The 16368-nt window shown below is 35.4% G+C and overlaps 2 protein-coding genes across 3 annotated transcripts; one reads left to right on the top strand and one right to left on the bottom strand.

The window, feature by feature from the left end:
* Positions 1-4723: 4723 nt before the first annotated feature.
* On the top strand, positions 4724-11482 carry LOC110801301 (glucomannan 4-beta-mannosyltransferase 9). Of its 2 annotated transcripts, XM_022006646.2 has the most exons (7): positions 4725-5563; positions 5721-5819; positions 5915-6167; positions 9939-10049; positions 10188-10324; positions 10396-10907; positions 11018-11482. In XM_022006646.2, the coding sequence occupies exons 1-7, from the start codon at positions 5249-5251 to the stop codon at positions 11181-11183; spliced, it is 1593 nt and encodes a 530-aa protein (XP_021862338.1). In that variant the 5' UTR covers positions 4725-5248; the 3' UTR covers positions 11184-11482. The 2 variants fall into 2 exon arrangements, with proteins under 2 accessions (XP_056699504.1, XP_021862338.1); XM_056843526.1 differs by lacking the exon at positions 9939-10049 and having other exon boundaries at positions 4724-5563.
* Positions 11483-11866: 384 nt separating this feature from the next.
* On the bottom strand, positions 11867-15431 carry LOC110801308 (uncharacterized). Its single transcript, XM_022006651.2, has 5 exons — positions 14786-15431; positions 12668-12789; positions 12494-12534; positions 12323-12421; positions 11867-12240 (listed from the first exon to the last, which is right to left on the bottom strand). The coding sequence occupies exons 1-5, from the start codon at positions 15240-15242 to the stop codon at positions 12093-12095; spliced, it is 867 nt and encodes a 288-aa protein (XP_021862343.1). The 5' UTR covers positions 15243-15431; the 3' UTR covers positions 11867-12092.
* Positions 15432-16368: the final 937 nt, after the last annotated feature.

The following is a 16368-nucleotide window of genomic DNA, read 5'->3' on the forward strand; positions in this document are numbered from 1 at the left end:
TGCAAAAGGTTACAGGCAAGTCCACGGTGTGGATTACGATGAAACCTTTTCACCAGTTGCAATGCTAAAGTCTATTCGAATAATGTTAGCAATCGCTGCATATTACGATTACGAAATATGGCAGATGGATGTCAAAACTGCTTTCTTAAACGGCGTTTTAACAGAAACTGTGTTTATGACACAGCCTGAAGGTTTTGAGGATCCAAAGAATGCTAAAAAGGTATGCAAGCTAAAGAAATCAATCTACGGATTGAAGCAGGCATCCAGGAGCTGGAATATACGTTTTGATGAAGCAGTCAGTGACTTTGGTTTCATCAAGAACGCAGACGAATCTTGTGTATACAAGAAGGTCAGTGGGAGCAAAATTGCTTTCCTAGTATTATATGTCGACGACATATTGCTTATCGGAAATGACATTCCTATGTTGAACTCTGTCAAGATTTGGCTTGGGAAATGTTTTTCGATGAAGGATCTAGGAGAAGCACAGTACATATTGGGCATCAAGATTTACAGAGATAGATCTAAAAGGATGATTGGACTTAGTCAAAGCACTTATATCAATAAGGTGCTTGATAGGTTCAAGATGGCGGACTCCAAGCGAGGCTACCTACCCATGTCTCATGGAATGACTCTAAGCAAGACTCAGTGCCCAAAAACACTTGATGAGCGTAGACGAATGAATGGGATTCCATATGCATCATTGATTGGTTCAATAATGTATGCTATGATATGTACACGCCCGGATGTTGCGTACGCACTCAGTGCTACGAGCAGATACCAGTCAGACCCAGGAGAGGCGCATTGGACTGCTGCCAAGAACATTCTGAAGTACCTGAAAAGGCACAAAGATGACTTCCTGGTCTATGGTGGAGATGATGAATTAATTGTTAAAGGCTATACGGACGCAAGTTTCCAAACCGACAAAGATGATTTCAGATCACAGTCTGGGTTTGTCTTCTGCCTCAACGGAGGAGCAGTAAGCTGGAAAAGTGCTAAGCAAAGCACCATTGCGGATTCTACAACTGAAGCGGAGTACATTGCTGCACATGAAGCAGCAAAGGAAGCTATATGGCTAAGGAAGTTCATAGGAGAACTTGGTGTAGTCCCCTCCATTAAAGGACCAATAGCCCTGTATTGTGATAATAACGGAGCTATTGCACAGGCAAAAGAGCCTAGACACCACCAGAGAGTCAAGCATGTACTTCGTAGATTTCACCTTCTACGAGAGTTCGTTGAAAGAAAAGAAGTCGAGATAAGGAAAATTGGAACTGATGACAACATATCAGATCCATTAACTAAACCTCTGCCGCAAGCGAAGCACAACTCGCACACTGCAGCTATGGGAATCAAGCATATTGGAAAATGGCTTTGATGTCTCTGTTTAATGTTTTAAAGTTTTAGAGTTTAAATCTTTGTAAAACATTATTGGTTAATCATTCACAATAAATGAAAGGAATTCATTTTTCCATTTAATTCGTGGTTTATTAAATGATGAGTCCCTTCAACTTGACGATATATTCAAGATAGACTGTCAGGACCAGTCCTGTGACTAAGAAATGTCTATCAAGTGAACTTGAATGTCAAAGGTTGAAAATGGTCCCTAATCGGAGTTTTCTATAAAATTGGACGCATAGAAAACGTTAGACGATTAGAATGCAAGATGACTAGTAGTTCTGTTTCTTGAACTATGTGGACATGGCAATGTCATAATCATTTGCATAGATACTTACTTTGGGAAGACTAGTATCGGACAAGACCTATGAAACTTTACTGTAAGAGATGAAAGTCTGTCATAAGTAAATTTCATTAAATTATTAGACACTAAATCCTCAATACCTGAGTGATTTGAGATTACTTGTTTGAGAACTGGTTGCTTTGACGTTGACCAACCGTCGCACCGTAAAAGGAGGCTATAAAGGCAACGCTCAGGTAATCACCTATCAAACGAAGTCTAATCTCAAGATCGCAAGATTGGGATTGTCCTCCCATAAATCGGGATGAGATGCTTAAAAGTTGTACAAGGCCACTCGGAGAGCTAGAAACTGTGAAATGCATGGCCGTGCTCGGATGAATCATAGGCTATGATTATCTGTTTATTTGATCAGTTGAACTCTGAAACCGAGGAACACCTCTGGACATAATAAGGATGACAACTCTTACCTTATGTTCAAGAGCAAGCATCGAGCGACAAAGGAATTAGGAAATGCACACTTGTCCCTAAGGACAAGTGGGAGACTGAAGGAAATAATGCCCTTGGTCCAAGTATGCATTCTATGTTAAGTCTAATAAATGCGGTTCAGTATTAATTAACAAGTTAATAATTCAGTGAGATCAAGTGAGCTGAATGCCTAGCTAGAGGCCGCTTCAGTTCAAGTGGAATTAATGATATTAATCCACAGCTTACTCTTGACTGAACCCGTAGGGTCACACAAATAGTACGTAAACGGATCAAGTATTTAATGGCATTAAATACTCCATCTATGAATATTCGGAACCGACGGATCTTGGTTTCAGTGGGAGCTAAGATCGTCACAGGCAAGAAATGAATACTCCGGAAACGATGATATTGCCGGAAACGGAAATATGGATCGTATCGGAAATATGAATATTATCCAAGTCGTAGATGTTGCCGGAAACGGAAACATGGTACGTATCGGAAAATATTATTGGAAATGGAAATATTACCAGAATCGGAAATATTGCCGGAAACGGAAATATTGTCAGAATCGGAAATATTGCCGGAATCGGAAAATAATTCCGGAAACGGAAATATTAAATATTTGTTCGAAACGGAAATTAATTCCGGAATCGGAAATATTAAATATTGTTCGTATCGGAAATAGATTCCGGAAATGGAAATTTAATCGGAAGCGTATCGTACGAATTAGCATCGGACGAGGCCTGCCGGACGAAGGCCCAGCACGAAGCCAGGCCGTCGCCCAGCAAGCACGCACGCCACAAGCCCAGCGCGCGCCAAGGCCACGGATGCGTGGGCCTTGCTGCGTGGGCTGCAGCTCGCACGCATGGGCAGTCCTTGTGGGTGCCGTGTGTGTGTGAGTTTGTGCTCATGCGTGATTCCTGAATCTGCAAGAGTCAGTGTATGATTAAATGTCTATTCCTAATTGGATAAATTAATTAAATAGAATTCATGTAGGATTCTAATTCCAATTAATTCGCATCCTACTAGGATTACGATTCCTTTTCCATAACTCTATAAATAAAGGCCTAGGGGTCATAATTTAAATACAAGTTTCAAAGTATTCAAAAGTGAGTTTTTTGAGAGAAAATTAAAACACATCTTGCTCATAAAAGTGCCGAATTTTCTAGTACCTTAAGGGCGATTCTAGTTGGTCAATCTTAAGGCGGATCCGGACGTGCTGTGGACTATCTACGGAGGGACGACACTTGGAGTCCTAAAAGACTTGTTCTTGTTCGGTTCGGGCGCAGCTAGGGAGGGCACGCAACAAAGAGTATGCATCTAATTATGCTATATGATTATGTGTAAATAATATGATTCCTGGGTTAATGGTTGTTTCCGCATGATTTATGTAAATGTCATATGTATCATAACCTAACACGTACCTCCCAAGGTAAATGGGCATTCAATGTCATTCTCACCTACCTTCTCTCTAAGAATACTTTCTCTCTCTGGCAAATACTTACTTAAGCATCGGAGGGAATATTCCTATGGGAATATTATTATTTTGCAGGTTTTGAGAAGATCTTGGCAGCGCATAACTGATACCTCCGTGGAAGTGGTGACACGTCAGCACCTACAAAAAATTCCTACATCGCCAATCTCCCTAAAGTTCAATGATCCACCCAATTTAATTTCCCCTTTACTATTTCTTTTTTATACTTCCGACAGACCAACTAAATTGGTTTGATCAGGACATGATCTGGACAGATGAGTTCTAATCTGGATATGATATATATAGATCGGTTCTGATCTATACATGATCTAGAAATATTGGTTCAGTTTTGATCTGGACATGATTTGGAAATATCGATGCTGATCTGGAAAGACCGGTGCTGATCTGGACATGACTTGTATAAATCAGTTATAGTCTGGACATGATCTGACAAACCGGTTTAGATCTGGACATAATCTAGACATATTGGTTCTAATCTGGACATGATTTGGGCAATCGGTTATTATTTGTAAATGATTTGAACATATTGGTTTGGTTCTGATCGAGACATGATCTAGAAAAACAGATGTTGATTTGGACAAATCGGTGATGATCTAGATATGATATGGATAGATCAGTGCTGATCTAGCTAGACATAATCTGGACAGATCCATTATAATGTGAACATGATCTAGACAAAATGATTCTGACATGGATATGATCTTGACAGATCTGTTCTGATCGGGACATGATCAGTAGTAATAATAATAATAATTATAATAATAATTATTATAATAATAAAAATAAAAAAATAAAAAATAATCTGATATGAACTTATTTTTTCTAATCTTATCCGGTATGGTATGGTCTGATATAAAATACTCCGTAAGTATTAAGGTCATAAAATAATGTGAACTAAACAGGATCAAAGTTGATGATATGAAACTAGAAGCGTTAAAGGATAATACAGAGTGGTACGTGGCACATGGACTTCCTTAGAAACGCGCTTGATTTTACAGTGGAGTATATTATTATTATATTTTAAAAATGCATGGGTGTAGAATTAAGTAGTATAAATATGTTAGGTTTGAATATTTACAAGTAGGGGGGTAGTGGCACTTGAGCATAAAGGGGCAAGTCATTGATTGTCTTTGCACAAGAACATCTCTCTATGTTTGTGTCTTCCCTCTGTCCTCTGAAAAAAGAAACTCATCCGATCCTCTGATTGTATGTCCTGCCTTTGCTTGAATTAGCCTCTTTCTCAATTATCATCTCTTATCGACGATCTCCAGCTTGATAGTTGGAGTACTCGAATACATTTAGTCGCTCATTGCTTATATTGCGTCTGACAAAGCCCGGCCCCCATTAACATTCATCTCCGATCCCACACTAAGTATCTTAATACACAAGCTAGCCAAACCAAACTTAAACTCCTAAAATACGTGCCCTTTTCGCAAAGTAGTATGCAAGCATTACTCAAAACAAATACTTGTATGCAATCTATTTATAAGTTTCCATAAGTTGGAAACAAATTATTCAACTATCAACACTCAACACTCAACACTCAACACTCAACTAGCTAGCCATTTTGGAACTTACGTTCCTAAAATCTATCGATGGATCCAATTTCGACATTTTCGGGTGGGAGGAATGCAGATGGTGTTAGTAGTCAAGTTGGTTTGATTTGGCAGCAAGCTAAATCCCCACTATTTGTTCCCATACTTAAGTTATTAGTGACGGTTTGTTTAGGTATGTCACTAATGTTATTCGTGGAGCGACTTTATATGGGGATTGTTATTGTCTTGGTTAAGATCTTTGGGCGTAAGCCTGAGAAAAGCTATAATTGGGAACCATTCAAGGATGATTTAGAAATTGGTAACTCTAATTACCCTATGGTTCTTATTCAAATCCCTATGTACAACGAGAAAGAGGTTAGCATCATCTACACTTACTCTATTAGAGACTCTTGATTTTAATATACATTTAAATGCGTCCTCTATATATATATATATATATATATATATTGTTTTGTTCAACTCTGGAATATCAGTGTTACTAATGTTTTCTTTTGTTTTGACATTAATGTAGGTATATCAGTTATCTATAGGCGCAGCGTGTGGGTTATCATGGCCTTCAGACCGCATCATCGTCCAAGTTCTGGATGATTCAACTGACCCTATTACTAAGGTCACTATTTAGGAGTACTCCTTAACTAATGCATGAATTAAATGAATTTGTTTAACGTAGTTATACAATTACTAATTATAATATGTAAGATGCAGAATTTGGTGGAAATGGAATGCCAAAGATGGAGAAGCAAAGGAATAAACATAAAATATGAGATAAGAAACAACAGAAATGGGTATAAAGCAGGGGCACTTAAGGAAGGAATGAAGCATAATTATGTTAAGGACTGTCACTTTGTTGCTATTTTCGATGCTGATTTTCAACCTGAGCCTGACTTTCTTTGGCGAACTATACCATTTCTTGTCCATAACCCTCAGATTGCCCTTGTTCAAGCTCGTTGGAAGTTTGGTATGTCACTTTTTCCATAAATTAATTACTTCATTATAATCATTAATATGCCATACTTTATTATTATCATAACTTAATTAAATCATTTGTATTTTTGATTAACTACATGAGCATACTTTATTATGAATCAATCATCACCAATTAATTAAGCATCCCATTACATTTTTTCGACCACATTTATCATAATATGTACTATATACTTCCTCCGTTTGTTTTTAATTGGTTTCTTTTCTTCTGATCCCATGCATGCATGCATATTCTCTTCAATCAATCACTATGATACCAAATTACCTTAACTATGATAGTAAGATCATGTGTTCGATCCTTACTATCCCTGTTGTCGGTGTTGATGAATGTAGATTCCCCTTTCCTCCTCCCCTAATTCCCAAGAGTATATAGTGGATTGCAGTGTAAAAACATGTTTAAGTTTGTTCACTTTCGACCCTAATCTAACTACTTCCTCTAATAAAATAGTATGCCGCTATACTTTAGTATGATCATGTTTTAATTAATGACATGATGATCACATTTTAATTAAATAAGTATGTATATACTTTAATGATGTTGGTGATTAGTACACAATCTACCCACCTAACTTTAGTAACCAGCTAAGTTGGCCAACACTTTATTTTAATGGTGACAATGCAATAATATGTGAGAGTGTCGGTGCTTAGATTTGTTTTTATTTTTGGGGGGTTTTTGGCTTTTTGCCTTCAATTCTGGGGGGTATGTGTTACAAATATGGTTGATCTTTAATTATGACTTTCTCTTTTCTCCATTGCTTGCTTCTTTTGTGGTTGAGAACCAACTCCCAAAAGGCATGCACTATGTGAATAATCCTACAAAGTGGTCCGACTATTCGACTATCTAAAACTTTGTTGCATTTTTTTTTAATATAAATTTTTTCTATAGTTTTTATTTATTAAATAATCCCACAAAGTGGTCCGACTATTCGACTATCTAAAACTTTGTTGCATTTACATTTTTGTAATATTACTTTTTCCTATATTAATATTTTAATTTGTAACTAACCGACTTAAATTTATCAATTAAATATAATTTCGAAAGTCAATTTAAACTTATAAAAAGAATTTGAAGGTCAATATTTCGTATGCGCCTTTTTAATTTATGTACAAACTTAACAACTATGACTTGTACTACCTCCATTTCTGAAGTTTAATTTTTCCATTCTAGTCCGTTTCTGAAAGTTATTTAACTCTACTTTATTCTATTTTAACATATAAATTTTACATTTATACTTTTATTTGACCCACTACAATATGCAACTTGCAATATTTTACTATGGGAATCCACCATAACTTACCCAATCATTATACTTTAATACTTCTTCCGTTCCGGAAATATCGCATCAACTTTTACTCATCTAACACATTACTTTAACTTTTAATATCTCGAACCATGTGCAAGTAAAAATTATAAAAAATCAATATTTAGAAAATATATATATCGATACGAATCTAACATGACCCCACATGACTACGATTTTCTTACGTACGAATCACAAAAGGTGGCAAAAGTCGTATTGTGAATAGTCGTATTGTTGAACAATTTTATAGCTTCCCATTTGTTACCCTAGCATCACATGTTCACCAAAATTCCTTAATTATCGTGTAAATAGTAAGCGTAAAGATCACTTAGGAACTAAAGTAGTATAAAATAATACTTCGTAATAAATATTTATTCATCAAAATTTAAATCCAATAGTTGGATACTTGGATTGAATAATAATTCATATAAACACAAGTTTAATCAAATTGTGTTAGATTTGAGTTTTGTTTTGAGTATTTGACACTTTGATTAAGTACTTGTGTAAGACATTATTTGTGTTATATTTTAAAGCACTAAACAATGATTTCTTTGTGGAGATCATGTTCTTTCTTTATGTTTCGAAGACTCCCGCAATACTTTTTTTTATTGAGTGGTTATCATAACATAGAAATTGATTTTTTTATGAATGTCCCATGACATGTAAACTTTTTTCTGAACAAATTAATTTGCTGAATAGACATTTTATGACAATAATAAATTAGTAAAAGAATAACGTTTAATTATGATCGATATTGGATTTAATCTACAAAACTAAAAGTTGCTCGTGTATTTAATTTTTCCTGTATTATCCTTTTCCAAAAACACCATTTAGAAAATCATCCACAGTATATGATAGTACGTGGGCCGTGGGGGTGAATACTCCCTCTGTCCCTTAATACTCGCACCGTTTTGACTGGACACGCTTGTCAATGTACAACTTTGACCACCAATATCTTTAACTACATTTTATAGAAACTTATAAAAATTTAATATTTTGAAAATATATATTAAGATGAAGCCAACAATATATTATATACTATCATTTGTTTTCATATACTAGAAATAAAATAGGGTCAAAGTGAATTATATAAATAGTGTAAAAAGTCAAAACGGTGCGAGTATTAAGGGACAGAGGGAGTACTACGGTAAGAAAACACAAGATAGAAATAATGTTGGCGATCCATGTTTCAAAAGGTCTTGCGCGTACAAGGTGTACAATAAATTTATTGTACACCAAAATAACTTTTATGCAGTTTTTCGTAACTTTAACCTATTTTTCTGTAACTTTTATATTATAAAATAAAAAAGTTGATAGATAAACATTTTAAAGGGTTAAATGATTAATTTATACATTATTAGTGATTTTGAAGAAATAATATTTATTCAAATGAAATAATTGATCATTAAAAAATAGATAACTTTTACACATATAAATGTAACTTTTAAGCATTTTGGGTCAACTTTTACTCCAGTGTACGATATTTATTGTACACCCATTGTAAACAAGAATTTGTGTCCATGTTTTCATTATCCAACCGCATTTTCCAATGACATTCCCATTTAAGTAAGATTTATTTGTGACATTTTATTTTTCTGGGACAAGAAGTTATATTAGAGTTATAACATTGATTATTAGAAAAAAAAAAAAAAAAAAAACCCCACACACATAGGCTTTAGACCAGGCCAGTCCGAATGACGATCCCAAAAAAGCACGACTCGGCACATGCACGAAAAAAGCACGCCAACACAAGCACGGAGTCAAGGGCTGGTTTGGAGAGCATTATTTTTTGGAAAAATACTACAAGTCACGACACGATACGATCCGACAAAACACGTTAGGTTAAATGGAATTAGGCTTAGGCACGAAAATTTGACCAAGCGCGGCACGAAGGCATGTGGGCTTGGGACATGCAATGTCTAGGCCGCCTTTTTGAAAATTTTGGCGCGGCCGTACACGAAACAAGTGGGCTTGACATGGGTCAGGTTCCTTCAGGCTCAAGACACACGAGCTTGACACAAAGCACAACCATATCCACATCCATCTTTACCTACACATAAATATTGGAGTTCGACTCGGCTTGTAGTCACCCCCTACTTAATTTCCAGCATGCCTTTACATGCACATAAATTTTCAGTTAGTAAATTGTGAGACATACACCATGTTATGCAGCTGCCTACGTACTAACCAATTAACATATTAATGAGTAATGATTATGTTCTTACAAGTATCATATTGTTTCAAAGGAGACTAGCTAGTAGAAGTGAATATTTATGATAAAATCAGATGTGAAATGTGATTTGGGGTTTGTAGAACATCAAACGCTTGCGTAAAATGAATGAAAATATGAAAAAGGATCGAAAATGAAAATGATACATAAGATGGGCTAGTATTTATTTAGTGTAGATCGAATAGCATAATTGTGAATTGTGTTATGAATATAGTGAATGCGGATGAATGCTTGATGACTCGGATGCAAGAAATGTCGTTAGATTACCATTTCACAGTGGAACAAGAAGTTGGGTCCTCCACTTATGCTTTCTTCGGATTCAATGGTGAGCAAATATAAATATATATATATATATATATATATATATATATATATATATATATGACTTTGTTAGCATTTGGTTAATAATAATAATAATAATAATAATTAATAATGACGATGAGTTGATATTGGGTTGTTGCAGGGACAGCTGGTGTATGGAGGATATCAGCAATAAATGAGGCTGGTGGGTGGAAAGATCGAACAACGGTGGAAGATATGGACTTGGCTGTGAGGGCCAGTCTCAAGGGTTGGAAATTTGTTTATGTGGGTGATCTTAAGGTATGTATAACCTAATTTACACAAACTTAATTGTGATATATAAATCTTAATTGTTTGAGCATATGATGCAGGTTAAAAACGAACTTCCAAGTAGCTTCAAAGCCTACCGTTATCAGCAGCATAGATGGTCATGTGGCCCTGCTAATCTGTTTAGAAAAATGATAAAAGAAATCATTAGAAATAACAAAGTGACAGTATGGAAGAAGGTTCATGTGATATACAGCTTTTTCTTTGTTAGGAAAATAGTTGCACACATTGTTACCTTTATTTTCTATTGTGTGGTACTACCAACAACAGTATTGGTCCCAGAAGTTCAAGTCCCTAAGTGGGCTGCTGTTTATATACCTACCACTATTACACTCCTTAATGCTGTTGGTACTCCAAGATCTCTTCATCTTGTAGTATTTTGGATCTTATTCGAGAATGTTATGTCATTGCATCGAACCAAAGCTACATTTATAGGACTCTTTGAAGCTGGACGAGTCAATGAATGGGTTGTTACTGAGAAACTCGGAATATCCAACAATAAACTACTACCTTCTACTAAATCATTCAACAAACCCAACACTACAATTCTACATAAGTAAGCCCGCCCCTCTTTTTTTCTTTTTCTTTTTCTTTTTCTTTTTCTGCAATTAAATATATCAATTAAGTAACAATATATTAACATTAATTATATTTGCATGGCTGCAGAATCCATCTGTTAGAACTTATGGTGGGTGCATATCTCTTCTTCTGCGGATGCTACGATTTTGCATTTGGGATAAACCATTACTTCATTTACCTATTCTTCCAGTCCTTGGCATTCTTCATTGCTGCCTTCGGCTATGTCGGCACATTTGTCCCCAATTCTTACTAAATACTAAATAGCAATGTACTCCGCCCACGTTGCAACTTTATTGTGTCATCTATAAGTTGCCTTGCTCTCTTTTCATTTTTCAACATCTTCTACTCATCTCTAAGTTGCCTCTCTAAGCAACATATGGGATTTTTTCATTTTTCACTTTTTCTTTCCCAACTCTTTTTTTTTCGGATCATTTTAGCAATTGTAACTTATGTAACTTAAATATGCATAAGAATTTATCATTCTTTGTAACAGGTTACTTAACACGTGTAACTCTTTTATTTAATGATCCGACGATCAAGTGAGTGATTTAACTTATGGGGGTGAATGAGTAATTTTAAAAAATAAAATAATCAGTTCTTCGGGTGGATGGTCATAAGGAACCATTAAAACAGAATAGATCCAAATGATTGGATTATTAAAAAAATATATTGTATGTAGATTAACAAAAGAAAAATGCCCAAATATTGGATTATTATAATCAATTATTCCTAAATTTATTTTACACCTTATGAACATAAGACCTTTCGCAAAATTAAAATGGGAGACAGAAATAAAAACTTAAAAAAGGAAGTACAATATATATGGAGTATGGAATTAGTCCAATAAAATAATGGATAAAGAACCTGTACAATTTCTTCGTTATATATTCTACAACATGCTAAATAAGAAATTCTTGGCGAATTTACGAGAAAGCATAATAAAAAAATACATGTATATAAGCAAAAACTATGCCAAGCAAAGACATAAATGGTGAATCTATCACAATTAACCAAACTTAGACTTTCAATTTCCCTAAAAACATAAAAAGGAAGTAATGCTCAAAAGGGGTTGAATAAAAACTAAAAACAATGATGTTGCTTATCATGATTATTTCAACAATATTCCTTATTCGTGGTTTATTATGTTCTGAAAAAATATGGTTTAAGAAGTCTCCAAGAGCTCATAGTGACCATACCCATGAAACAAAACATTTATTGGGCACTCCTTATTCTTATATTCTTCCCCATAATTTGCTATGTTTGTCAAACTGTCTGAAATTTGATCCTTCATAAATACGGATATCAACTTCCTGCACAAATACACCATCAACAACATTCAACACCATACACATAATGATGAAAAAATAACATAGAAACCAAAATAATACTCACTTGAGGACATGAGAAGCCATCCGTAGTTCTGGTTCTCCTCCCCAAACATAAGGTTGTTGTATCCTCTTCACATATGAATCAAAGTCTTCCTCAATGAACCTATGGAAGAATTTGTATGTTAGAGATACCCTTAATAATATAACTTTAAAGTTAAGTGTCAAATGTATCTACCCTTCTATTTCTTTGCGTCTATTCAAGAGCTCTTCCACCACCTTACATAAAACAAAAAATATTTACAATAAGTATGTAAGCACATAACCCTTGTAATATACATAAACAATAGCATTCAATATCTCTTTAGTCAACAACATAGTTATTTCTATCCACATTTTTCTGGCAACTCACCTGAGCCCTCAAATCATCAGCAAGCTCTCTCTGACGGTTTTCGTTGGGTGCTTCCTCTCCAGTTTGCAAACAAGCCCCATGAGCTATGGCTCTAAACAAACATCGGCCATCCGCCAAAACTCCTACAACCGATTTAAAAATCTGATGGTCATCAGCTCAATAACATAAAACAAATAACAATAATACACACAAAAATATAAAAAAATATATTTATAAATTCGATTTTTCCAAATGTCATATATACTAATATATATATATATATATATATATATATATATATATATATATATATATATATATATATATATATATATATATATAATGTGGATAAGCAAGTCTATGAGCTACATGGCACTTGAGAATATGTGTTGTACAAGACTAGAATCCATCACCTCTGATTTGTAAACCAAATAGTTTACCACTAATCTAAGTCAAAAATATGTCATCTTTTCCTAACAAAATAGAATAAATGACAATCTAAAACATCTTGAATTTATTTTGAACTCTTATTCATGTATTAAGCCGGGACATCGCCCGGGCCTGATTAAATAGTTAAAAACAGTCGAGTTACTCATAACACTTCAATTAGTTGTTTTTGGTCTAAATTTAACTACTTCTACCCATGACAGTTAAAACAATTAACCTCTATCAAAATTCAAACTATCCCTTTACACTCTTCCCACAGTTAACCAATTCCTATGAAGATATGCCTTTGATAAGGGTTTTAGATAAAATTGACATACTTCTCTAATGACTGGTAAATCGTTTAGGGGATTTAGCTCGATGAGTTTCTGCTACCTCTGACGAGAATTCGAAATCATGTTTTTGCTATCTTTCCTAAACCTGTTTCTTAGTAGTTATTGGAGGAAGTGCTCTCTCGATTAGGAAGAAGTTAGTATTGAACTAGTATACCTTAATGCAGCTATTGTTCCTTTTGTTAAACACTAATTAACTAAAATATCTCCTGCTGCTAAAGCCACCTAACTAGTGAAACAAGCAAAAACACATGGTTTTGCAGTATAAGAGAGTTGGACTGATTCAGTCCTGGAAAATGCTTTTAGTTGAGTTTCAGTTTTTGTACAACAATAAATTTCTAGTAAAAAACAACAATTAACACAGATGCATCCTGTTGTTGGCAACTGTTGAATAGAGTGATTATCAAGGATAGTACTAAGTACATTTTAATTACTACCACTCCCACCATCACCCCTCAACAACAAAGCATCTACACCCGCTCTAGGTGCAACCCTTCTTATTTTCCACATTCTTGTACATGACCATGAGAGCCTTTTTAATGAAAGAAGTGATGAAATTTTATTCGCGGCTGTAAATTTTAGCTCAACAAACATCCTTGTAAAAACAACCATATCTTCCCCTTTAAACAATATCTCCCGGCTCTGGGGAAGTAGGAATAGGAGAGCACTAATCTTGGGGCGCCTTCTATTTCTAGTAAGCCATGAATGGAAGGTAGGCCTATATTTCTTGGTTTAAAATGATGACTACTACTACAACTATAAACAAAAGCCACTCACACCGTCATTTCTCCTCTAGTCATGTCGTACCCACCAACCTCGGCACAAACAAACCAATGTAAGGATTACTCCTACCCTGCTGTTCCCAATAACAACATGAAATAAAACAGTAGGACAAGGTCGAAAAAAGTGTTTCACAAACATAACCACGTCCTATATTTGTAAGACATGGATAATATAATTTCCAATATTCACATCTAGCTCTTGTTCTAGACATGGGTTTTGACTCGATCAACTTGCATTCGGACATTCCTATAGTTCTCGGACTATCCTTAAACTAGAATCATAGGAGCCAATTTTGGTGTTAGAAGTACTCGTATCAAATACTAGAATTGAGCCACAAAACTACAAAGGCTACTTCTCAAATCTGACCATTGTATTCAATTGACAATTTGACATAATGGAGTCTAGAGTGAGCCAAATATATAAAGGAAAGTTGATTAAAATCAGGCAAAAATGTTAAATTGAATAGACCCGGTGAAATGGTGAGCATAAGAATTACAATTATAAACTATGTTGATTAAATTCAGCCAAAAAGTATTAAAAATACGGAGTAACAATTAAAAGTCAGAGGAAAAAAAAATACCAGTAACCCTATAATTGGAGGAGCATCTAGAGTCCTGTTGATCACCAGCGAGAGATTCGGCAACTATCTTCTCTTCCTCGGCAACAACGACGTCATTCCAATCGACAGGGGCAAGGCAGACACAAACACCAAAAAGGAGATAAGCGAGGTCGAGACGGTGAAGCCAACGAGCAGGCCTAGCATCGCAAGCAACATTCCAGGAACCCTCGCCCTTTTGCTGGTGGATTGCAGGGCGAAGGTAATCCCTCCGCCAATCACCTCCGCCAGCAGTAGCAGGAATAATTACCCGCCAAATGGACGCAGCAGCGCCTCCATCTACACTGCTGATTTGTTGTGTCTTCCTAAACTCGTCTCGGACCGACGCCCAAGGCTGATGGTGGTGATGGTGGTGGAGGGAGAAGGTTTGAGGCGAAATGTTCCAAGGCTTAGGGGGGCGTGCGCAAAGTACTCCAAGCATCACCGGAGTGATCAAAGGTCGAATTGTTTTTGTTTGTTTGTTTGTTTGATGTGGCTGGTGGATGTGCAAGGGGTTTTGGGTTATATCATACAAATGGAATTGGGGTTTTAGGGGTTGGTGGTGTGCCACGAGATAGTGGGCGATGCATTTGAAGAGGAAATGAACAGCCACAAAAAGGAAGGGGGCAAGTATTACTTGTTGAAGTCTTTCTACCAATGATGTCTGCCTACCAATGATGGCTTTATTTGGTTGGAAGGAAAAGAAAAGAAAGGTAAAATAAGGTTTTTTATATTTGGTACAAATAATCATATGGGAAGTGGGAGGAAATGAAAGGAATTGGAAGGAAAGCTCCTTTACAAAATTTTCACTTTCCTTTCCTTCCAAAATTGGAGGAATTCGGAAGGAAAGAGAAAATTAAAAGCTGTCATTTAGCTTTCCCTTCTCTTCCCTTCATTTCTTTCCCTTAAACCAAACACAGGAAAATAAAATCTATTTACTTTCTTTTCCTTTCTTTTCCCTTCCTTTCTTTTCTCTTCCTTTTCTTTACTAATAATGAACCAAATAGGGCCTAAGACTAAGGACCCTGTGTATAATAGGTCACCTTGATTAACAAATTGCGTCAATTAAGGATAAAAATAGAAGGAAACACATTAGAATATGAAAAGAATTTGGAAAAGGAAAGGAGAATGAAAATCGTAATGTAACCATTGTTAGGAGATGGTAAAAGGAGGCTTAACAACGTTTGAAGGACGTTTGTTTTAAATTTCAAAACTATCCGAAGGAAGGTCAATAATTGATTTCAAATTAGAGGAAATTTCTGCTGCATCCATAATTTTTTTGGAAGATCACTATAGCAAAAACAAATTTCATTGTTTTTGGAGGAAACCTTGACATTGTTTCAAGGTCACAATTTTCAGTTCTCAAGTGAGTTACCAGTCGCAGTGAATGATTAAGTACAGGCGAAAATCTGTGGCGATTGAGGTAAAGTAATTGGCCGTACTCCATTAAATTCTTCAAAATTGAGTGTGGGTATCGTATTTGGTGTAATATGATGAATCTTAAGTTTTAATTTGAAGGGATTTGTAGGCTTGGTGAGTGGGTTTCGTAAACCCCAAGCACTTAACAT

The sequence above is a fragment of the Spinacia oleracea genome, chromosome 4 (assembly GCF_020520425.1).
Source record: "Spinacia oleracea cultivar Varoflay chromosome 4, BTI_SOV_V1, whole genome shotgun sequence".
NCBI classification, from domain to species: domain Eukaryota; kingdom Viridiplantae; phylum Streptophyta; class Magnoliopsida; order Caryophyllales; family Amaranthaceae; genus Spinacia; species Spinacia oleracea.